Here is a 22,922-nt window from a genome sequence, read left to right as displayed (position 1 = left end):
AAGACCCACAAATCCAGCCAACTAGATATAACAAATTCAACTCATACTCAAATTCCAAAGTCCAGGAATATCAGTGAAGAATTTATTATACTGTAAACTCATGAAGACAGGGACCAGATATGTCATGTTCACCTCTGTATTTCCAAAGCCTGGCTCAAAACAGGTACTCAGCAAATATTTGCCTACTGAGTATACATCACCCTAGGTGCCCCTATATGAAGTTAGTTTTCCTATGTCTCCAATGTACCAACTGGCCCTTCTGCCCAGGGGCTCCATTGGAGACTACAATCTAGTTCTGGAATCTTAATGAAGAGACTGGATATTCTGACCCTCTCATCTAAATTCCTCATCTCTTTTCTGAGTTTGATGCTGCTTCAACTATCCCATAGAGGTAATTAACTTTGAGTAACAGTGCTCAGCCAATGTTTCAGCATGCAGCAAACTTTGTATTCAATCCTGTAGAACTCTGAAATCCATTCACAACAAGCTAAATTTCAAAATACACTGATGGTGTCCAATACCCATTAATCAATTTCATGTATTTCTTGTCTAGGGTTTACTTAAGGCCTGTAAACCACTTTTTGGGTTACATGCCAGAAGTAAGACCTAGACCAGAATAGTCACAAGTAAGTATACACTTTACAAGTAAGAAATTAAATATGTTGAAATCCTAACCTCCAAAGATAATGGTATTAGGAAGTAGGGCCTTTGAGAAGTGCTTAAGGCATCAGGGTGGGGCCCTCATGAATGGGATTAGTGCTATATAAAAGAGGGTCCAGAGAGATCCCTAGCCCCTTCTGTCACATAAGGATACAACAAGAAGTCTGCAACCAGGAAGACAGACCTTACCCAAACATGGTGGCAGCCTGATCTTGTACTTCCAGCCTCCAGAACTCTGAGCAGCAAATTTCTGCTGTTTATAAGCCATCCAGTCTGTGGTATCATGTTAAAGAAGTCCAAACAGACTAAGACATTCCAGAAGAAGAATGTCACCAAATTAACACTAACGTTTGGGAATTAGTTACTTTAATGTCTACTGAATTGGAAATATTTTCATTGTTATAACACTTGCCCTTGTAAAACCCTAATGTTGGTTTAAAAAAAAAAAAAATCCTAGTTTAAAATTAGAAAAAAATCCTGTTTAGTTTTTATTTTGAAGCACTCAAAAATTTTTTCATATGAATCTCTGAATCTTACTTGTTTGTTCAGAATTCCTTTGCCATTTGTGTCAGCTAAATCCCAAATCTGAAATTCAGAAAAAAAAAAAAAAATCAATCTATTTTAAACAAAAATCATCTTAAAGATAAATTTACAACTTCATGCTGTTTGGTCATCAGATTTAAGAATCACAGAAATAAAAGTGGAAAGAAACCTTAAAGGTCATTTAGCTCAACTCTACACAAAGATACGAAGGCCCAGTGAGATACTTACTGAAGAACATTCAGGGGATCAGGGAAAGAACTGAAATCCAGGTTCTAACCTCCAAATCCAATGACTTTTTCATTAACCCAGGTTCTAACTCCAAATCTGATGCTCCTTCTACTAGAACATACTACCTTTATTTTAGATCCATATTAAGATGATATTCTTCCTTATGGGCAAGTTGAAATAGTTCATGTTTATTTGTGAATAATTAAATTATTAAAAACAGTTATTTTTTAGGGCTTTGAATACTTAACAATATCATGTATAAGGATACACCAGGAGATCTAGCCAGGAGAGGACTTTTCATCTCTTTGTGCTCTTTTCTAAGCCTCTCATCACCAACTCTATTTACCACATATTAAACACAGTTAGAAACAGTTATAATAGAGGAAGTAGGGATAGAGCCAACTCTCTGAGTGGGTGGCAAGGTTCCCAGTCTGTACTGTTTCTCCCCACAATACCCAAATGTACTATTACTTCCTCATTTCATCCTACTAAAAAGTAATTGGTTTTCTAAATATCTGAAAAACACCTTACTTTTCAAAAGGGTAAATCACTGCACCACAAATTCCCTGCATTGCATTACTGTAACTGCTTCAATGATTCAATTCTAACTTCTAAGCTTCTCAATGGTATCTAAATTTGCATCCAATTTATTTATACTACTAAATAGTCATTATAATTTAGTTAAAATGAACAAATACTACCTTTCCAAGTATCAAATCTGGAAGCCCTGATCTTTTCAGGAAAACAGCAGCATCAGAAGCCAATACCCTTCCAGTATTGCCTGTATCAACCTGAAAAGATACAAACCATAAGCTGATGACAACCACAAAGACAAAATTATCATTATTTACCTGCCTTTGTCCCTGGGACTTGGGAACTGTTTTTTTCAAAAAGGGAACAGGAATCCTTTGACTAACAAAAGCCAAGAAATACATGGAGAGCCACATGAGTAGAATCGACACATCTCGATAGCACTGGCAATTTACAGAAAGGTTTTTATTGTTCCTGTTATACAAATGAGAAAACTGAAGCTCAGAGGAAGCACAGCAAAATTAGTGGAGTCATAACATTAACATATAACTTCTGACTACAAGTCTTCTATAGTTACCGTTTAAATTCTAATAAATAGGGAGGAAAGGGCAGCATTTCCTTGAGAGGTCTTTTGACAAATGGGAATAGCTGTATATGTTATCTATTTTTTCAAACATCTTTAAATCACTAACTTCTGCTTTCATACTTACTCTTAGAAACTGCAACACTTAAAAAAAATCAAAGCAGTATCAGCTCTAAGACCAGCAGTGATTCCATAACAAACTTAAAGAAATATTTTAAAAATTATTAAGTTCCTAAAGCACATTAAGGAAAACACGTCATTTTAATTGATGGGGACTTTCCTTTTAAACAGAATAACGTCAAGAACAGAAAAAAAGTTCAAAAAAATGACTCTCATTTCTGTTAAGATTTCCTAAAGTAAAATTCTGTTTGTAAAAACAAAAAGTAAATGTTTAAAAAGTCATGGGAAAGGTAACATGATACAAGGATATTTGTGAGCTGTTTTTCCAGTTTAGTTAAAAGATTAAGTTTGTTGTAAACACATACAAAACATTCCAGACAGGCCAATCCTAGCAAAAGGCAAAAAAGAAATCCTTTCTTTCAAGTGCTGGAACACGGGATAAACAAGGCACTCAGCAAAAAAGAAAGAATTGCCCAATCCAAATTTGGGTTAACAAGGAAGTATAAAAAGGGTTGAGAAACCTGCTTCTAAAATTCTCCAGAACTCCTTCTTCTTTGCCTACTCCCTAACCAGGGTTGGGGGTGGTGGAAGGAAACATCTATCCCCAGCATGGCCTAAATAGAGAGGCTGTCAGAGGAAACACTGACCAAACTCTTATGAAATATTTATGTATCATATTCCAATTTTACTATCTTCCATTCATTTGGTTACTATAATAAATTAAACACAGCCATTTAGTCTCTGTCATCTACAGAAGTTTATGTTGTATTCTGATGCTTACCCAAAGGCTCTGCCATAAGCTACAGGCTAGAATCTTTGTCTTCACCAAAGACAAAGACAGTCTCAGGGCCTCATAGAAAAAAACTATCCCACATACTCTGAATTATTAACACTTCAAAATATAGACTTTGGGATAAAGACTTCTGAGCTGACATCATTTAGACTAATTCTCAGAATGTACTGCTGGATGGACTAAGTCATAATTTTGCAGGACCATGCAGTCCAGAAGTAGATATATTTCATGAAAACAGACTCCTGACCTAAGATGCAGGGAAAGAAGAATTAATTACACATGACTGAATAAACTGTTGACAAATATTTAATTATGGTTATTAATTTGGGAAACTTGGTATTATTTTTAATATTCTATTTTCTAATGATATGTGGAAATCAATCAGTAAATCAATTGCACAAAATAAGGCCTATTTGAGAATAATTCTCTTTTATTCAGAAAGAATAAGCCACTATCATGGAATAAGGACAGACTTTATGTAGAGCCAAAGTCTAGAAAGCCCTCCCAAGAAAACTGGCCTGCAACCTGGTTTATAAGGCCCCAGTCTCAGAGGTAAAGCAAGGTCACTTAGCAGGCTAGGAGCCTTAGCAGATAGGGGAAACCTTAAGATGAGATAAATTCAGGGGTGCCTGGGTGGCTCAGTCAGTTAAGCATCTGACTCTTGGTTTCGGCTCAAGTCATGATCTCACGGTTTGTGAGTTTGAGCCTCGCATTGGGCTCTACTCTGATAGCATGGAGTCTGGTTGGGATTCTCTTTCTCCTGCTCTGTCTGTCCCTCCCCTACTTGCTCTCTCTCTCTCAAAATAAATAAATAAACTTAAAAAAAAAAAGATGAGATAAATTCATTCAAATTCATATTTACTATAGATGAAATATGAGGGAAAGAATTTCTAGGGTTTGGATCCTACTCTCAAGATAGAGGAGAAATAGCAAAGGCTTTAAAAACTACAATCCAAAATTTCAAGCAGAAATTAATTCTCCAGGCTCAGAAGATGTTCAATAGTGAATGTATGGCTGCATATTTGCAAGTCACACCCAAGGAGACTTATAATGAATGGTTAATCAACTTGTTGTAATTATGTAAATAGGTCAAATTGTAGCCTCTTCTGATCATAATCAGGTGAGGAGATTGTTAGGAAAAGTGATCTAATATTGGAAATGGGCAAATGAGATTGTCTATACCCTCAAGAGGTTATCCAGTGTACTACCCCTGATTTACTTTCTATTTACTAGCCTCTTTTACACTATGCAGGAATAGAAGTTAAATTATAGAAAACCGATAGCAATGCAATGATTCCTTTCCATAACAATAAATGAATTTTGTATTGTGGAGAATATAAATCTCTACAGTTCATATTCTCGTTTTTATATCTTACTGGTTCTCCCAGTAATTGAGGTAAATAAAATCCTTGACATATGTTCGTTTTATATTTGTATGAGAGTCATAGTTTTAACTTTGTGAAAATTAAAGTTCAGTGAATCTTAAAAACAACATAAAAGTCATTTCTATTTGGCTTATAATTAATTTGTATATTTATATCTGGATGAATATGTCTAATGTTTTATGGATTTTATAATATATAGCTAACGTTATATGTTATATGGATAGAATGATATTTGAGATAGGTAAGTTAATTATCTCTTTTGTTCATTTTTCTGATAGCTTCTCAAAATCATTAAGCACTCAAAGCAGAAGGCTAAAGCACAAGAAATTGAAAACAAGACATGTCAAATGTGTTCTGTTGGCTGGTAATCTGCAAACATACAATCAATAACTGAACTTACCTTTTATGTTCAATCTAGAAAAACAAAGAAACAGAAATCTTACCTGTCTGTAGTACTTTTCATACACAGGATTCCCACTTGATAACTAAAATAAATAAATAAATAATAAATAAATAAATGTTATTCAATAATTTATACTATTATATTTGCATTCATTTAACAGATATTTGAGACATAAAATGAATAAGATTAAAATATCCTTCATTTCAAAAAGTTTGTTTTAGTTTCTCTTGGCGGGGAGGGAAAATGAATAAAGGCAGCCCTATAGATTACTAAGAATCAAGTAGAGTCAAGTAGAAAGGTGCCTGGGTGGTTCAGTCAGTTAAGCATCTGAGTTTGGCTCTGGCCATGATCTCACAGTTTGTGGGCTCTATGCTTACAGTGAGAAGCCTGCTTGGGAATCTCTCTCTCTCCCTCTCTCTACCCCCTCCCAAAACAAATAAACTTCAAAAAGAAAAAAAAAAAAAGGAATCAAGTAGACAAAAAAATAAAACAATTTTAAAATTATTTTTGACATAAAAACTCCTTTTTCTCATGCAAAATTTTACCCAGAAACCCAAAATATAACAAATTAGAGGTGAAATACTTTGGTTAAAGACAGTTGAAAGGCTCAAACCTTTGGCATTCGCCCTCCACTCAAGTGTCCAAGGTCCCTATGAATACAACTCAAGTACCACTTCAATAAAACAATCAAATGAATACAGAAACAGATATACAAAAAATGATGTTTACATCATCAGACCTGAAATGCTTGTAGGCAAGGAGTGCTGTTCGATTCATACCACAGTTCAAAGGGTTCCCTGGTCTGCTGATGAACAGATTTCCTATTCTCATTTCAAAGGCAGCTTAGGAGTATCAGTGTCTGAAGGCTCAAGTTCACCTGTACATGATTGGGTAAGAGTGTTCTGGAACCAGGAAGGGAATCCAAGAAGGCTTCATGGAAGTGACATCAGTGCAGGAATTTGAAGAATGGGGGGGAAGGTGAGAAGGTGATTCTACACAGAGGTAAGGGCATACAATCAACAGAAAGCTCAGTTACATTTGAAAAGAACAGTAAGGAGTTCTGAATGGTGACAGGAATTGGAAGTAAGATTTTGAAGTTTTGTAGAAGATAACTTAAGAAAGGATTCATATGCCATGGTAAAAGTAAAGAAAATGAGAATGGGAAAAGGGAACAGATTCAAGAGTTATTAACATAGCATTAGGTCCAGGTGATAATTTGTGAAGAGGGGAAAATAGGATGGAAAGTAGAAGGCTACTTGGGAAATAATTTTAATGAGCCCAGCAGAGGACCTGAACACTAGAAATGGCAGAAAAGAAGAATATGGTCTGAATAAACATTTGTAAGATAGATTTTCAGGACTTATTAAGTAGATGAGGGGGCAAGAGAAGTCTAGCTAGAAATACGAAAATAAACACACAAAAAAATCTTCAAGCATCAAGGTTGGGGCTATAGCCTTAATGGGTATGAAAATTGGATTAAGAAATCAACATTCACTGAATGCCTACTTTGAGAACACATTATGCTAATAATCCTTGTGAGCCACATAGTATCATTCCAGTTTGCAAATAAGGAAATCTAGTGTGAGCCACATAGTATCATTCAAGTTTGCACGTGAGGAAACCTAGTATGAAGGTTAATTGTATGTGTCAATTTGGCTAGGCTAGTCCAGTTGTTTGGTCAAACACTCTTCTAGATGTTACTGTAAAGGTATTTTTTTTTTTAATTTTTTTTCAACGTTTTTTATTTATTTTTGGGACAGAGAGAGACAGAGCATGAACGGGGGAGGGGCAGAGAGAGAGGGAGACACAGAATCGGAAACAGGCTCCAGGCTCCGAGCCATCAGCCTAGAGCCTGACGCGGGGCTCGAACTCACGGACCGCGAGATCGTGACCTGGCTGAAGTCGGACGCTTAACCGACTGCGCCACCCAGGCGCCCCCGTAAAGGTATTTTTTAATGTGATTAATATTTATATCAGTACACTTTGAGTATAGTAATGTGGGTGGGCCTCATCCAATCAGTTGAAGGTCTTAAGAAAAAAGACCGAAGCCTCCTGAAGAAGAAGGTATTGTCTCCAGAAAGCCATTAGATTCAGCAGCAACATCAGCTCTCCCCTGCTGGCCTGCCCTACAGATTTAGGACTTGCAGCATCCACAATTGCATAAGCCAATTCCATAAAATTAGTCAATCATTCAGTGTATGTGAATGTGTGTGTGTCTATCCTGTTGGTCCTGTTTCTCTGGAGAACCCTAATATACCTAGTCTCAGAAAGATTATTTGTCCAAGCTTTTATTTACTTTTTTTAAGTAGGCCTCACATGCCCAATGTGGAGTCCAAGGTGGGGCTTGAACTCACCACCCTGAGATCAAGACCTGAGCTGAGATCAAGAGTGGGATACTGGGGTGCCTGGGTGGCTTAGTTTGTTAAGCGTCCACTTCAGCTTAGGTCATGATCTCACAACTCATGAGTTCGAGCCCTGTGTAGGGCTCTGTGCTGACAGCTTGGAGCCTGGAGCCTAATTCAGATTCTGTGTCTCCCTCTCTCTGTGCCCCTCCCCTGCTCGTGCTCTGTCTCTCTCTCTCTCAAAAATAAACATTAAAAAAAAAAAAAAAGAAAGAGAGAGAGTTGGACGCTTAACCAACTGAGCAATCCAGGCGCCCCAACTTGTCCAAGGTTTTAAACGGCAGAGCCCAGACTTAAACACAGGTCTATCTCACTCGAAGCTCCATGCTCTTTCACAGTATCATGCTCCTTTCCATATGTCCTGGTTTGTTTGCTCAGGACAGTCTTGATTTACAATCTGTTGTCCCAGCATCCCATCCAGTTTACCATTTGTCTCAGATTTTGCATTTTCTTAAATGAACTATTATTATTAGTGGCAGTATTAAAATAAAACAAGATGAGGGGCACCTGGGTGGCTCAGTCAGTTAAGCCTCCAACTTCAGCTCAGGTTATGATCTTGCAGTTTGTGAGTTTGAGCCCCGCATCAGGCTCCATGCTCACAGTGCAAAGACTGGTTGGGATTCTCTCTCTCTCCCTCTCTGTCCCTCCCCGACTCGTGCTATCTCTGTTTCTGTCAAAATAAATAAACTTAAAAAAAATAAAAACAAACAAAAAAATAAACCAAGATGGATTTAGTACACCTCTACTGTATACATCTAACTTCTGGCCAAGCTATCAACTAACTAGTAGAGGGTAAGTGCTTTATCCACTTCTTCAAATGATGAAATCTGTAAGAGGACTAGTGATAATTCCATCTTTCTTTTCCCAATTCTTCACAGATACAGTATCACTACCATCTTCTTTTCAAGAAACAGCATGCAGAAGACTCACTGAAAAGTATCCTCAGACACAAGCAACCTTAGAGGTTGCTAACTCCTTATACCCTTGTGGGATAGTGGTAGTATTTGACACTGGTACTCCTGATGGCTATTTGGTATGCCAGTCACTGCAGTGACACGTACAAAGAACTGCAACATGCCCCAGGCCACCCACCAGCTGGCTAAGTCAGTGGGAAAGTACAGGCTATGGACAAATGAAGTATATGCAAGGAGTCAACAATAGTCTGAATTTTATTATTTACTGTATGGTATATAACTCTAGAACTACTTATTTTGTTGTTTGGCAATTGTTTTTTATTATCCAAGAAGCCCTTTCAGAAACAATGAACTAAAAAGAAGAAATTCTATGTTTTTTTTTTTTAATTTTTTTTTCAACGTTTTTAATTTATTTTTGGGACAGAGAGAGACAGAGCATGAACGGGGGAGGGGCAGAGAGAGAGGGAGACACAGAATCGGAAACAGGCTCCAGGCTCCGAGCCATCAGCCCAGAGCCTGACGCGGGGCTCGAACTCACGGACCACGAGATCGTGACCTGGCTGAAGTTGGACGCTTAACCGACTGCGCCACCCAGGCGCCCCAGAAATTCTATGTTTAATACAAAATTAAATACTCAGTTTTCATTTCTCTGAAAAATGGATAGATAGGTAATTTGCATAAAATTTTTGAAGCTACTGCTATTTATCATGGAGCTCTAGTGACATCACTGTTAATGAGTTAGCTACAACTGTCCAAATTTACAAATGTTTTCATGTATCCACAGTTAAAATTTTAAGGATAAAAATGGTATTAGACACAAAAAAAACAAAAAAAACTTATGTATACTCTCCTTGCAACCTGTCATCTGATTTTAAAGACTGGAATCATTGGAAAACTGACTTCATAAATGCAACCTAAGCGTCTCAGTATTGAATCTTTTTGAAAACAAGTCCTCTAGAAATTGGTTGTACATTGCTCAAAATCAATTGAGAATCTTTAATCAAAAGTTGAAGTTCAATGAATAAAGTTCCAAAAACACTTCAGCTTTTGAAGCTTTTAGCAAATATCAATTATTATAAACCAAATCTGCCAAGACACTGAAACATACTCCTCAAAAACAAGGCAAGAACTAAACAAATTAAATGATGAGGGTTCAAAGAGTATGTAAGATTTAATTCTGAAATTCTATAATTATACTTTGTAATGAATTATAGGAGTTCCATCAAAAGATTCCTGCTATTTTTAACTGGATACATTTATAGCCTGTACTGGAATAAAATGAAATTATAGAAAGCCTACAATTTTGCACTAAATTTAGTGAAACATAAAATAATCATAAAGAGGGACAACTTCTATGACAAGATTTGTCTTATAAAAATATTTGTCAAAGAGAGTACCTTACTAGAGGCCTGTAACACCTCCTGTAAAAATATTGGGGCTAACAAATTCATAATTTTCAATAAGAAAAAAATGAGAATTAAAAATATACTTCATTTAGTAATTTTTTTCCCTGAACTAACCAGGTACATCACAACAAATAGAGTACATTAGCAATTAATATTACTGGTTACAGAGAATAAACTGTGAAGATTAACTACAGCAGACAATTTTATGAATAAATTTAAACTAGTTAAACTGCACTGGAAAATAATTACATTCTTCAGAAAGTATTAGTGACACAATATTAGAGACACTTACGGCTAAGAAATGATTTAAAAAATACCAAAAAAAATGGGGCGCCTGGGTGGCGCAGTCGGTTAAGCGTCCGACTTCAGCCAGGTCACGATCTCGCGGTCCGTGAGTTCGAGCCCCGCGTCAGGCTCTGGGCTGATGGCTCGGAGCCTGGAGCCTGTTTCCGATTCTGTGTCTCCCTCTCTCTCTGCCCCTCCCCCGTTCATGCTCTCTCTCTGTCCCAAAAATAAATAAAAAATGTTGAAAAAAAAAAAATTAAAAAAAAAAAAAAATACCAAAAAAAAATTCTATTTGTGTTTTTTAATATTCTGACAATGTAAAACCTTAATTTTGTTATAACAAAGAACAAATGTACTTTAGTACATTTTGTTTTTGAAAATTGTCTCTGACTAGAACTCCTTTACTAATCTACCAATGTAATGAAATCATTTTGATGGCCAAAAAAAAATTAAGTATTTCAAAAAACTTACAGAATTCTTTTTTTTTTTTTTAATTTTTTTTCAACGTTTTTTTATTTATTTTTGGGACAGAGAGAGACAGAGCATGAACGGGGGAGGGGCAGAGAGAGAGGGAGACACAGAATCCGAAACAGGCTCCAGGCTCCGAGCCATCAGCCCAGAGCCTGACGCAGGGCTCGAACTCACGGACCGCGAGATCGTGACCTGGCTGAAGTCGGACGCTTAACCGACTGCGCCACCCAGGCTCCCCTCTAAATATTTATAAATGTCCCTTTCATTCTCAAAAATGTCCAGGTTGAATGAAAAATGGTATACTCACCCTACTTACAAGAGTAAAAAGTAAAAAGACAAGAGTAAAAATACTTTTCCAGAGGAAGCAAATGAAATACATTCCATCAATAATGAAGAGTTAATTTTTAAAGATAGTTCAGTTGAATTTTTAGTACCCAGAAAAAAAAATCTCATATACAGAAATTCTGAGCTCCAAACTATACCTTATTAATCATCATGTTACAGACATCACATTGGTTACTACATAAACACATCTGAGAAGGCATTAGCTCACTAAAGTGTTCTAAAGTACACCCTGTGCTGATTAGTATACTAATACGATACAGCTAAATGAGAATGGAAAAAGCCATCCAAATTGCCAATTCATTCATCAAGCAAGAAGACCAATGAACATTTTTGTTATGTCTCAGTAAAAAAAAAATTTTTTTTGTTTAAATATGATCATCTTAGATCAAAAAGAATTCACACATACACAACACACACAATGAATGCAGACAGAAAAAAATTTGAAAGGCAGAGCTAAAATGGTAATAGTGATGGGACGCCTGGGTGGCTCAGTCTCCAACTTCAGCTCAGGCCAATGTTCTCATGGTCCGTGAGTTCGAGCCCCGCGTCGGGCTCTGTGCTGATGGCTCAGAGCCTGGAGCCTGCTTCAATTTCTGTGTCTCCCTCCCTCTCTGACCCTCCCCCGTTCATGCTCTGTCTCTGTCTCAAAAATAAATAAACATTAAAAAATAAATTAAAAAATTAAAAAAATGGTAATAGTCATTATCTCTGAAAAATGGGATCATAAATTATTTTTACATTCATCTTTGTACTACTATGTATTCTCTGAAAACATTTTTTATAATAAGCACATCCTACTTTTATAAGTAAAACAAAAAAGCCATTTTCAATTTGAGGAAAAACATAAAACTCCAAAATTCTGAAATCAGTATTCAAAATTGCATATGGGGGGTGCCTGGGTGGCTCAGGTGGTTTGAGCATCTGACTCTTGATTTGGGCTGAGGTCATGATCCCAGGGTCATGGGACTGAACCCCACACATGGGACTGAACCGTGCTGAGCATGGAGCCTATTTGAGATTCTCTCCCTGTATCCCCCTCCCCCACTCATGCTTTCTCTCTCTAAAATTAAAAAAAAAATGCATATGAATTTTTAGCATCTAAATTAATTTCTAAAGGAAAACTTTTAAACTACAGTTGTCAAGACAAAAATCTGATCTTTTAAAATGCTAACATTATTTAAAAGCAATTATTTATTAATTAGCTATATAATAAACTCTTATCAGTTGCCACAAAGTAAAATATTCATAAATGTAAGAATTCCTTCTCAAGAGTCAGTAGCTATTTATTACTACTCTGAAAAAATGTTAAGTGCTTATAATAGATGTTAGAAAGTAAATACAGTTTTGTAAAAAAATACTCAAGTTTTGGTATCAGATGGGCCTAGATTCAAAGTCCATTCCATTACTTTTTAGATGATCTTGAACAATTTACTTCACCTTTTTAAAAAGCCTGTCTCCTTATCTATAAAGTGCTAATAATGTCTATTTTTCATCGGTCTTATATGAATTAAATTAATTGAAATAAAAAGAGATGATTACTTGTTTCCTAATATCCTTTCTTCTCTTCTTTCTTTAGTAACAGCATCCCTAAGCTTTTTTTTTTTCAATATATGAAATTTATTATCAAATTGGTTTCCATACAACACCCAGTGCTCATCCCAAAAGGTGCCCTCCTCAATACCCATCACCCACCCACCCCTCCCTCCCACCCCCCATCAACCCTCAGTTTGTTCTCAGTTTTTAAGAGTCTCTTATGCTTTGGCTCTCTCTCCCACTCTAACCTCTTTTGTTTTTTTTTTTCTCCTTCCCCTCCCCCATGGGTTTCTGTTAAGTTTCTCAGGATCCACATAAGAGTGAACACATATGGTATCTGTCTTTCTCTGTATGGCTTATTTCACTTAGCATCACACTCTCCAGTTCCATCCACGTTGCTACAAAGGGCCATATTTCATTCTTTCTCATTGCCACGTAGTACTCCATTGTGTATATAAACCACAATTTCTTTATCCATTCATCAGTTGATGGACATTTAGGCTCTTTCCATAATTTGGCTATTGTTCAGAGTGTTGCTATACACATTGGGGTACAAGTGCCCCTATGCATCAGCACTCCTGTATCCCTTGGGTAAATACCTAGCAGTGCTATTGCAGGGTCATAGGGTAGGTCTATTTTTAATTTTTTGAGGAACCTCCACTCTGTTTTCCAGAGTGGCTGCACCAATTTGCATTCCCACCAACAGTGCAAGCGGGTTCCCGTTTCACCACATCCTCTCCAGCATCTAGTCTCACAGCATCCCTAAGCTTTACCTGGACATATGGACACCTAGCGAAAGCTACATTTCCCAGCCTCTCTTACAATCCCAATTCTCCCAATGGAATGAGGATGTAAATAATGTGTCCAACTCCAGGTTATATACCTACAGGGGAGGAGAATGCTTTCTACCTCCTAGTCCTTCTTCTAGCTGGCCAGAATGAAGATATGGTAGCAGAACATGGAACAGCGGTCCAGACTGAGATGGAAAACATGGCTGAGAATAAAAGAATGATAAGAGAAAAAGGGCGTAGATCCCTGACACTATCATGAAGATGCCGTATCAGCCCTATACCATTTACTCTACCTGGACAGTTACTTGAGGAAGATAAACTCTCTTGTTTAAGCACTATGATTTTGGCTTGAACCAACACCCTTAACTAATGCAACAAAGAAAAAAAAAAGATCTGTTTTTATTAAGAAAAAAATCATTTAAAGTATAGTAAACTTTAGTAAGAAAAAAATTATTACAAAAGTATAGCATACTATACTATCCTAAGGCAGGTTGCATTATAATTCTCAATCATTTATTCTCCTCTTATAAAAGTATTAACATCCCTGCCTGCTGCCGTGTGACTTGTAGTGCCTCTCTATGGCAAGAACAGCCCTACTGCTGGCTTGGCCATTTGACTTACTTTGGCCAGTGAAATAGGAGAAACTTCCAGTTCCAAGTTAGAAGCCTTAAGAACTATTGTGTGTTTTCACTAACTCTTGCTCTTTTCTCTCTACCAAGAGAACCGTATGTCACAAATAGGGGGTGCTCTTTCACTCTGGATCCTAAAATGAAAAAGAATCGTAGTATAGAACCATAGATGATTACTAGGAGAACCTATAACATGAGCAATAATTAAACTTTTGCCATTGTAAGCTACTGATGTTTTTGGTTATTTCTTACTCAAAATAATTTTGCAAAACTTAACATATAGATAATCTAACACCAAAGTATACCAGGTAGTAAAAGAAGAAGGAAGAAGGAAGAAGGAGGAGGAGGAGGAGGAGGAGGAGGAGGAGGAGGAAGAGGAGGAGGAGGAGGACCTGATTACTAGGGAAATCCATAGGTTAGTAAATAAATGTCAAGAATTGCTTCATATGGAATTTTTAGTTTCATCTCTGGGGGGTTATATGGGAGGTAGATGCTACATCATAGGACTGATTCTATAATACACAAAATGAACTGAAACTTTAAATAGTGTTAGGCTTATTATAAATGGTTATAGTACAATGTGGGGAAAAAAGGTAAAAAAAGAGAAAGGATCTCTAAAACATAATTTTTATCTTTTTTCCATTAATCACAAGGTCATACAATAAAGAATAACCAGTGAATAAATTAATAAAATGAAGAGGGGAATGGGTATGAACATAAAGGAGTAACATAAAAACCTTTGTGATGGAACAGTTCTTTATCTTAATTACTTACTGTTAGCTACATGAATCCACACATGATAAAACTGCATATGCATAGTCCATCAACTGATGAATGGATAAAGAAATCGTGGTTTATATACACAATGGAATAGTACGTGGCAATGAGAAAGAATGAAATATGGCCCTTTGTAGCAACGTGGATGGAACTGGAGAGTGTTATGCTAAGTGAAAGACAGATGCCATATGTTTTCACTCTTATGTGGATCCTGAGAAACTTAACAGAAGACCATGGGGGAAAGGAAGGAAAAAAAAAAAAAAAAAACGGTTAGAGAGGGAGGGAGCCAAAACATAAGAGACTCTTACAAACTGAGAACAAACTGAGCGTTGATGGGGAGTGGGAGGGAGGGGTGGGTGGGTGATGGGTATTGAGGAGGGCACCTGTTGGAATGAGCACTGGGTGTTGTATGGAAACCAATTTGACAATAAATTTCATATTAAAAAAAACTGCATATACATAGAACTACATACATACAAACATGCACAAAAATATCTATAAAACCAGGGCACCTGGGTGGCTCAGTCAGTAAAGCGTCCAACTTGGGCTCAGGTCATGATCTCGTGGTTTATGGGTTCAAGCCGCACATCAGGCTCTGTGCTGACAGCTCAAAGCCTGGAACCTGCTTCAGATTCTGTATCTCCCCCTCTCTCACCCCCTCCCATGCTCATGTTCTGTCTCTGTCTCTCAATAATAAACGTTAATTTTTTTTTAAATAATAAAAAAAAAACTATATAACCAATGACATTTAATAAGGCCTGTGAATTGTGCCACGGTCAATTTCCTAGTTTTGCTATTGTACCATAGTTATATGAAGGATGACAATTAGGGACAACTGGGTAAAGGGTATATGGGACCTCTCTGTAGTACTTTTTTACAACTTCCCATGATAAGGTGGTGTTGAAGACCACTGTGAAATAGAGAGGTGAAAATCCAGACAGAGAGCCTGTCTGTAAAGGCAAACAGATACAAAAATCTGGATAACAAAAAGGAGACAATGGAATAGTTTTTATTTTTCCAGAAAAACCACCCAAAATCTTTTTTGTTTTGCTCTCTCTAAAAATTTAAGAAAATGAGTAACAACTCATTACTAGTAGACATAAAAAGTAAGTGTTATATAATGCCACAATTTTCTGGGTAATTTGCCATACAAGTATTTTTAACATATTAACACACAAAAATTCAGCTACTTACAATATAGCCATCTAATACTTCATTTTCAAGAGAACGGAGGAACCAGAAGGGGGAACTAGCCCTAACATTCTTTTAACTATTCCATCACAATCACAACAACCAACTTCTTTAATGTTGGAACAGCAACTCCAAAGGCCAAAGTAACAAATGAATACAACCAGAAGAGCCTATGCATTTATACACATTTATTTACTCAGTATGAATGGCTTTCAAGTTTGGAGACTAAAACCTTCTGACAGACTTGTAATGTCTAAAACAGACTTGTATATTTCACAATACAAAGGAAAACAGGATAAAGACAAGAATGAAAAAATAAAAGGTGTGATCAACAGCAATCCAAACTGACAAAGGAAACAGTAATCTGAAGCTGTCTGAAGAGTCCAGAGAACGTCAATAAAAATGAAACTTTAGAAAGGAAAACAACCCTGAAACTGAGTAGAGGTGGAGAAAAGCAAGTCATGTGAGCAGTCCTCACCTTTAAAGCCAGTGAGAAGGTGCTCAAAGAGACACAAGCAGCCATCTGAGCAGTTCCCTTAGAGAATCCACAGTATCAACCCTCTGCTCTGTGAGTCACAACTCATTTAATAATTTAACAAACATGTACTGGATGCCTTCTAGGGATACAGCAATAGGTTTATATGTCTGGGGTTACAAAAATCATACATGGCTCCTGCCCTCAAAACAGCTTACACTATAATAAAAGTTTCAGTGTTCCATTCTGCAAATGTGCTAACATCTCATGTTAGTCCCATAACAAACCATTATAAATTGGTAACATAACAGTAGTACTATAAGACTAGTATTGCAAAGAAAACTTTGAAAATCTAGACCTAAGAATATATTTGCTTTGGAGATGATCAGAACCAAAAGGTACTTTAAGTAGAGAAAAGGATTTCAAAAGATGACATACCTGTATGCTACTGAAAAACAATGGGTGTAAACAGACCGTAGCAGCAACTCAGACCAATAATGAACTAGTTTTATTAAATCCAGTTCAATCTGACCAAAAATCTAAGTGGCAGAGTGACAATGAATAGAAAGAGTAGCTTTGGTCTCTCACCAGAAGATAGTTAAGTCCTACACATGCCAGTATAGTTACCCCAAAATAAAGAGAAGTCACTGGGAGAAGCATTATCTTTAAGCAGGAATAATATATGAATTTATAAACATTCAAATAAGGAAGAAATGAAACAAAATAACTATCTCCTGCATTTGTATACACTTTACCTTTTTTTTTTTTTTTTTTTTTTTTTTTTACCAGGAACATTCACAACCTCACCTCAGGCCCTTTTTCTACACTAACCCAGATGATCACATCAAGTCCCACGATATCAATACCACACTTATATTGATGACTATCAAATGGGTATCTTTAGTTCAAACCCCTTCTCTGAACTCCAAATTTACATAAACCATCTACTTTACATCACCACTTGGGTATCTCCCAAACATCTGAAAGACTTGTATTTTTTTTTTCTCCAAAAACCCATTCCTATCCCCGGCACAAACCATCTAGATGCACAAGCCAAATACCTGAGTCTACCTGTCTCTCACTGTCTGTTTTCAATCCATCAGCAAGTCCTATCAACTCTAATTCCAAGATATACATTGAACTCATCCAACTCTCTCACATCTCAGTCCATATCTTGTCTTTACTACTACTACTACAAACTTTTTTTTAAAGTTTATTTATTTTTGAGAGAGAGAGCGGGGGAGCATCAGAGAGAGAGGGGGACAGAGGATCCGAAGCAGGCTCCACAATGACAGCAGAGAGCCCAATGCGGGGCTCAATCACGAACAGTGAGATCATGACCTGACCCAAAGTTGGACACTCAACCGACTGAGCCACCCAGGCACCCCTGTAACAAACTTTTATCCACCCTCTCAGCCTTTATTCTTGCCTCTCCATACAGAGTATACAGTGGTCATATAAAAATATAAATCAGGACATAATGTTACCCTGTTTAAACCCCCCAATGGCTTCTTATTTGACAAAAAAATAAAATCCAAACTTTTTGCCATGGCTTGGAATTGCTGCCAGTCTCTGCTCACCTCTCCAGCCTAATTTAGGGCCACTAACTTCACTCTGATATTTCAATTCTTCTAAAAGTACAAATTCTGTCTTAATTCACAGCTTTTGCATGCATCATTCTCTCTTCCTGAAAAGCATAGTTGGTATCTTCATTTACTTAGCTTAAATGTTACCCACTCTAAGATATTTTTGGATCATCATAAAGTAGGTCCTCTTCTCTTTTATTTTCTTCCTTAGCTTTGCTTGTTTCCTTCAGAGACCTTAGTACAACTTGTTTTAATTTTGTCTGTGGTTTTTTTTGTGTGTGTGGGTGGCCCTCACTATAAGATGAGCTCCATGAGAGCAGAAGCCCATGCCTATCTTGTTCATCATATCCCCAATACCTAGCATGGTACCTACTTACAGAAGCACTCAATAAATATTAGTTGAATGAATGATTATTAATGAAATTCCTTCTTGCAGTAAATTCCCAAATACTGCTGGGAGTATAAATTCATTTATTCAAAACTTATTGACAACCCACTACTTACCAAAGACTGAGCTAGGCACAGTGATACACAGTCCCTTCTCTCAGAGAGTTTACTGTCTACAGTAGAGAAAGAAAAGGGTAAACAAGACATTTTTTCCTCAACCTCTTCTGAGAATGTTCCCTTCACCACCTGACATGAAATAATACTTGGTCCTTTCCTAAAGAAAAAGCTAGACACATCTTTTCTCCGAATGTTACTTTCAACCCCCTCTTTTAAATGAAACTCAACCTCTCACCTCCCTCTCAAATGGTCCATTTTTTATAACTGTCCTACCTCAGGGTCCAGAAATGGGATTAAAATGCTCTTTGATCATTTCTGCAGCTTGTCCACATTATACTACTCAACTTTTTGTTTCAAAAACAAAACAAAATAGAGGCACCTGGGTGGCTCAGTTAAGCATATGACTTCAACTCTGCTCATGATATCACAGTCCGTGCGTGGGTTTGAGCCTCATGTCGAGCTCTGTGCTGACAGCTCAGAGCCTGGAGCCTGGTTTGGATTCTGTGTCTCCCTCTCTCTGCCCCCCCACCCCCACTGGTGCGCTCTCGCTCTCTCTCTCTCTCTCTCTCTCTCAAAAATCAATAAAACATTTAAAAAATACATTAAAAACAGGAGCACCTGGGTGGCTCAGTAAGTTAAAAACCCACTTCGGCTCAGGTCATGATCTTGCGATTTGTGGGTTCGAGCCCTGTGTCAGGCTCTGTGCTGACAGCTCAGAACCTGGAGCCTGGAGCCTGCTTCGGATTCTGTGTCTCCCTCTCTCTCTCTGCCCCTCCACCTCTCACACTGTCTCTCTCTCTCTCTCTCAAAAATAAAAATGTACATTAAAAAACTTAAAAAAATAACTTAAAAACAAAATAAAGCTCTACTTTTTTTTCTATTTTATGTTTTTAAGTTTTTACTTAAATTCTAGTTAGTTAAAAAGCTCTACTCTTTTGAACCTCTTACCTTTCAACAAAATTACTCTCTCCTCTTCCTTAACACTGGTATCTTTTAACCTGGTCTCTCTACCCCACGTAAGGCTTTGGTACCTGACTCATTGTCTTCCTCTTTACTCTAAACCTCATCAATGGATTATTTCACCATTGACTTAACCCATCCAACAACCTGGCTTCTTACTTCCCAGACCTCTTAACTCCAATGGTCTCTCCAAAACACAGTTATACATATATGTTATGGCCCAGTCAGTCTCTTACTCCCATGGTAATAGCCTTCCCAGCCTTTCTACCTTTACCTGCACACACTTTTCCTCCTAAATCATTACTTTGAGTACCTTGTTCTCCAAACATAACCTCTTCTTTCAAGTTATCATCTTTTGCCTCTATAACACGGACCCTTTCACTTGGACTCTAAACCATCAGACCCCTTCTTTGTTGTACTTTCCTCCTCATTCAGTTTAGATACGGTGTATCATTTTGATAATATTCTTGCTAATATCTTGAATTCTCTTGCTCCTCTTGTCTTTTGGTCACACCAACATAGCAAAATCCCAAACCTTGATGAATTCAACTACCCCCTTTTCTTTGAGGTTGCAGCTGAGAAAGTCACTCAACAGGACAGACTGGAATTCACGATAACTACATTGGTTTTCTAGAGCTGCCATATAAAAGTACCACAAACTGAGTGGCTAAGGACAACATTAATTTACTGACCATCTGGAAGCCAGAAGTCCAAAATCAAGGTGTTGGCAGTGTCAATCTCCCTCTGAAGGCACTAGGAAAGGACCTGTTCCAGGTCCCTAATTTTGGTAGTTTTGTGGCTTATGGCAACATAACTCCAATCTTCTTATGGCATTCTTCCTGTGTGTATGCCTGTGCCCAAATTTCTGCTTTTGATGAAGACATCAGTTATATTGGATTAGTTGCCCACCCTACTCCAGTATGACCTCATCTCAACTAATTACATCTATAATGACTCTAATTCCAGGTAAAGTCACATTCTAGGACTTCAACCTATGAATTTGAGTGAGGAGAGACACAATTCAACACATAACAACCAGTAATCTCAATTCTTTCTGACAAACCTACTCTTCAACCCATTCTCTACAGCAACTATTTTGGGAACAAATGTGAACTTTAGTCAATCCAATCAGACAAAATCTCAGTTCTTTCATGGGAACTATCATAGAAGAGATTCTCTCTTCCACTGCACTAGGAGTTACAAAGACCACATGCCTGCAGGTTTACAAACATCTTAGTGCTACCATGGGAAAACCTGTCTGAGACTGGAGCCAAGATATGAAGGAAAAACTGAAGAGTGACATCACTGAGACCCTAACACATCTGAAGACAGCTCTACTCCCAGGCCTATCAACTACATAAACTAACATATTCCCTTTCCATTTAAGAACTGGCGTTTCCTATCACTTGTGTAAAAGGGTTCTGATGTAAGAACAGATAAAACTGGCTAATAAAGTAAACTTTATATACTTCTTGACTGGTTTTCAGAATAACACAGATCGAAGAATAAAACTTTATTCTTTACTATTTCAATTATTTTCATACTATAGACCTAACATTTTTAAAAAATCCACACAGGGGTGCTTGGGTGGCTCAGTCAGTTAAGTGTCAGACTCCTGATTGCAGCTCAGGTCATGATCTTACAGGTTTGTGAGTTAAGCCCCCACTTCACACTGACAGTGCAGAGTCCACTTGGGATTCTCCCTCTCTCCCTCTCTCTCTGCCCCTCCCCCACTCGGGTTCCCTCTTTCAAAAATGATAAAATAAACTTTAAAAAATCCACATAATCTTACTTCATTTGTCTCAAGTATAATTTGGAATAAACACCAAATTTCTTAAATAAGCTTCTTAAAGTAAATAAGAAAACATGCATGCTCACATGTTTATTAGTTGTTTATTTCAAAAACAGCAAAGAACTTGTTAAAAAGAATTTTCAGCTTGGAGGGAAGATGGCGGCGTAGGAGGACGCTGGGCTCAACACGCGTCCTGCTGATCACTTAGATTCCACCTACACCTGCCTAAATAACCCAGAAAACCGCCAGAGGATTAGCAGAACGGAGTCTCCGGAGCCAAGTCCAGACGAGAGGCCCACGGAAGAGGGTAGGAAGGGCGGCGAGGCGGTGCGCGCTCCACGGACTGGTGGGAGGGAGCCGGGGCGGAGGGGCGGCTCGCCAGCCAAGCAGAGCCCCCGAGTCGGGCTGGCAAAAGCGGAGGGGCCTGACGGACTGTGTTCTGACAGCAAGCGCGACTTAGCTTCCGGGAGGTCATAAGTTAACAGCTCTGCTCAGAAAGTGGGAAGGCTGGAGGACAAAGGGAGGGAGAGCTGCTGAGTCCCCGGACGACAGAGCTCAGTTTGGTGGGGAACAAAGGCGCTCGCCAGCGCCATCTCCCCCGCCCATCCCCCAGCCAAAATCCCAAAGAGAACCAGTTCCTGCCAGGGAACTTGCTCGCTCCGCGCAAACACCCAACTCTGTGCTTCTGCGGAGCCAAACCTCCGGCAGCCGATCTGACTCCCTCCCGCTGCCACAGGGCCCCTCCTGAAGTGGATCACCTAAGGAGAAGCACCACAAGCCTGGCACTGTGCAAGTAGCCCAGACGGGCCACGCCACCCCACAGTGAATCCCGCCCCTAGGAGAGGGGAAGAGAAGGCACACACCAAGTCTGACTGTGGCCCCAGGGGTGGGCTGGGGGCAGACATCAGGTCGGACTGCGGCCCCGCCCACCAACTCCAGTTATACACCACAGCACAGGGGAAGTGCCCTGCGGGTCCTCACCACTCCAGGGACTATCCAAAATGACCAAACGGAAGAATTCCCCTCAGAAGAATCTCCAGGAAATAACAACAGCTAATGAACTGATCAAAAAGGATTTAAATAATATAACAGAAAGTGAATTTAGAATAACAGTCATAAAATTAACCGCTGGGCTTGAAAACAGTATAGAGGACAGCAGAGAATCTCTTGCTACAGAGATCAAGGGACTAAGGAACAGTCACGAGGAGCTGAAAAGCGCTTTAAACGAAATGCAAAACAAAATGGAAACGACGACAGCTCGGATTGAAGAGGCAGAGGAGAGAATAGGTGAACTAGAAGATAAAGTTATGGAAAAAGAGGAAGCTGAGAGAAAGAGAGATTAAAAAATCCAGGAGTATGAGGGAAAAATTAGAGAACTAAGTGATACACTAAAAAGAAATAATATACGCATAATTGGTATCCCAGAGGAGGAAGAGAGAGGGAAAGGTGCTGAAGGTGTACTTGAAGAAATTATAGCTGAGAACTTCCCTGAACTGGGGAAGGAAAAAGGCATTGAAATCCAAGAGGCACAGAGAACTCCCTTCAGACGTAACTTGAATCGATCTTCTGCACGACATATCATAGTGAAACTGGCAAAATACAAGGATAAAGAGAA

At 38.2% G+C, this 22,922-nt stretch overlaps 1 protein-coding gene and 1 long non-coding RNA gene across 5 annotated transcripts in view; one reads left to right on the top strand and one right to left on the bottom strand.

Moving 5' to 3' along the window:
* The window catches only part of EPS15 (epidermal growth factor receptor pathway substrate 15), a 158,408-nt gene that overhangs the window by 111,158 nt on the left and 24,328 nt on the right, over positions 1 to 22,922 (bottom strand). For all 3 annotated transcript variants that reach the window (XM_058696043.1, XM_058696039.1, XM_058696040.1), the window contains exons 2-4: positions 5,287 to 5,328; positions 2,133 to 2,222; positions 1,198 to 1,245 (exon numbers count right to left, since the gene is read on the bottom strand). In XM_058696043.1, coding sequence (XP_058552026.1) covers positions 1,198 to 1,245; positions 2,133 to 2,222; positions 5,287 to 5,328 — 180 coding nt within the window. The remainder of the gene's footprint in view (positions 1 to 1,197; positions 1,246 to 2,132; positions 2,223 to 5,286; positions 5,329 to 22,922) is intronic.
* On the top strand, positions 16,106 to 20,983 carry LOC131492569 (uncharacterized). 2 transcript variants are annotated; one of them, XR_009252143.1, is made up of 2 exons: positions 16,106 to 16,558; positions 20,091 to 20,983. It is a non-coding gene; the product is annotated as an uncharacterized LOC131492569 (long non-coding RNA). The 2 variants fall into 2 exon arrangements; XR_009252142.1 differs by having other exon boundaries at positions 20,084 to 20,983.

Source organism: Neofelis nebulosa, chromosome 2, assembly GCF_028018385.1.
Source record: "Neofelis nebulosa isolate mNeoNeb1 chromosome 2, mNeoNeb1.pri, whole genome shotgun sequence".
Classification (NCBI taxonomy): Eukaryota; Metazoa; Chordata; class Mammalia; order Carnivora; family Felidae; genus Neofelis; species Neofelis nebulosa.
Note: the sequence above shows the minus strand (reverse complement) of the source record. Positions and strands in the feature narration are given on the sequence as shown.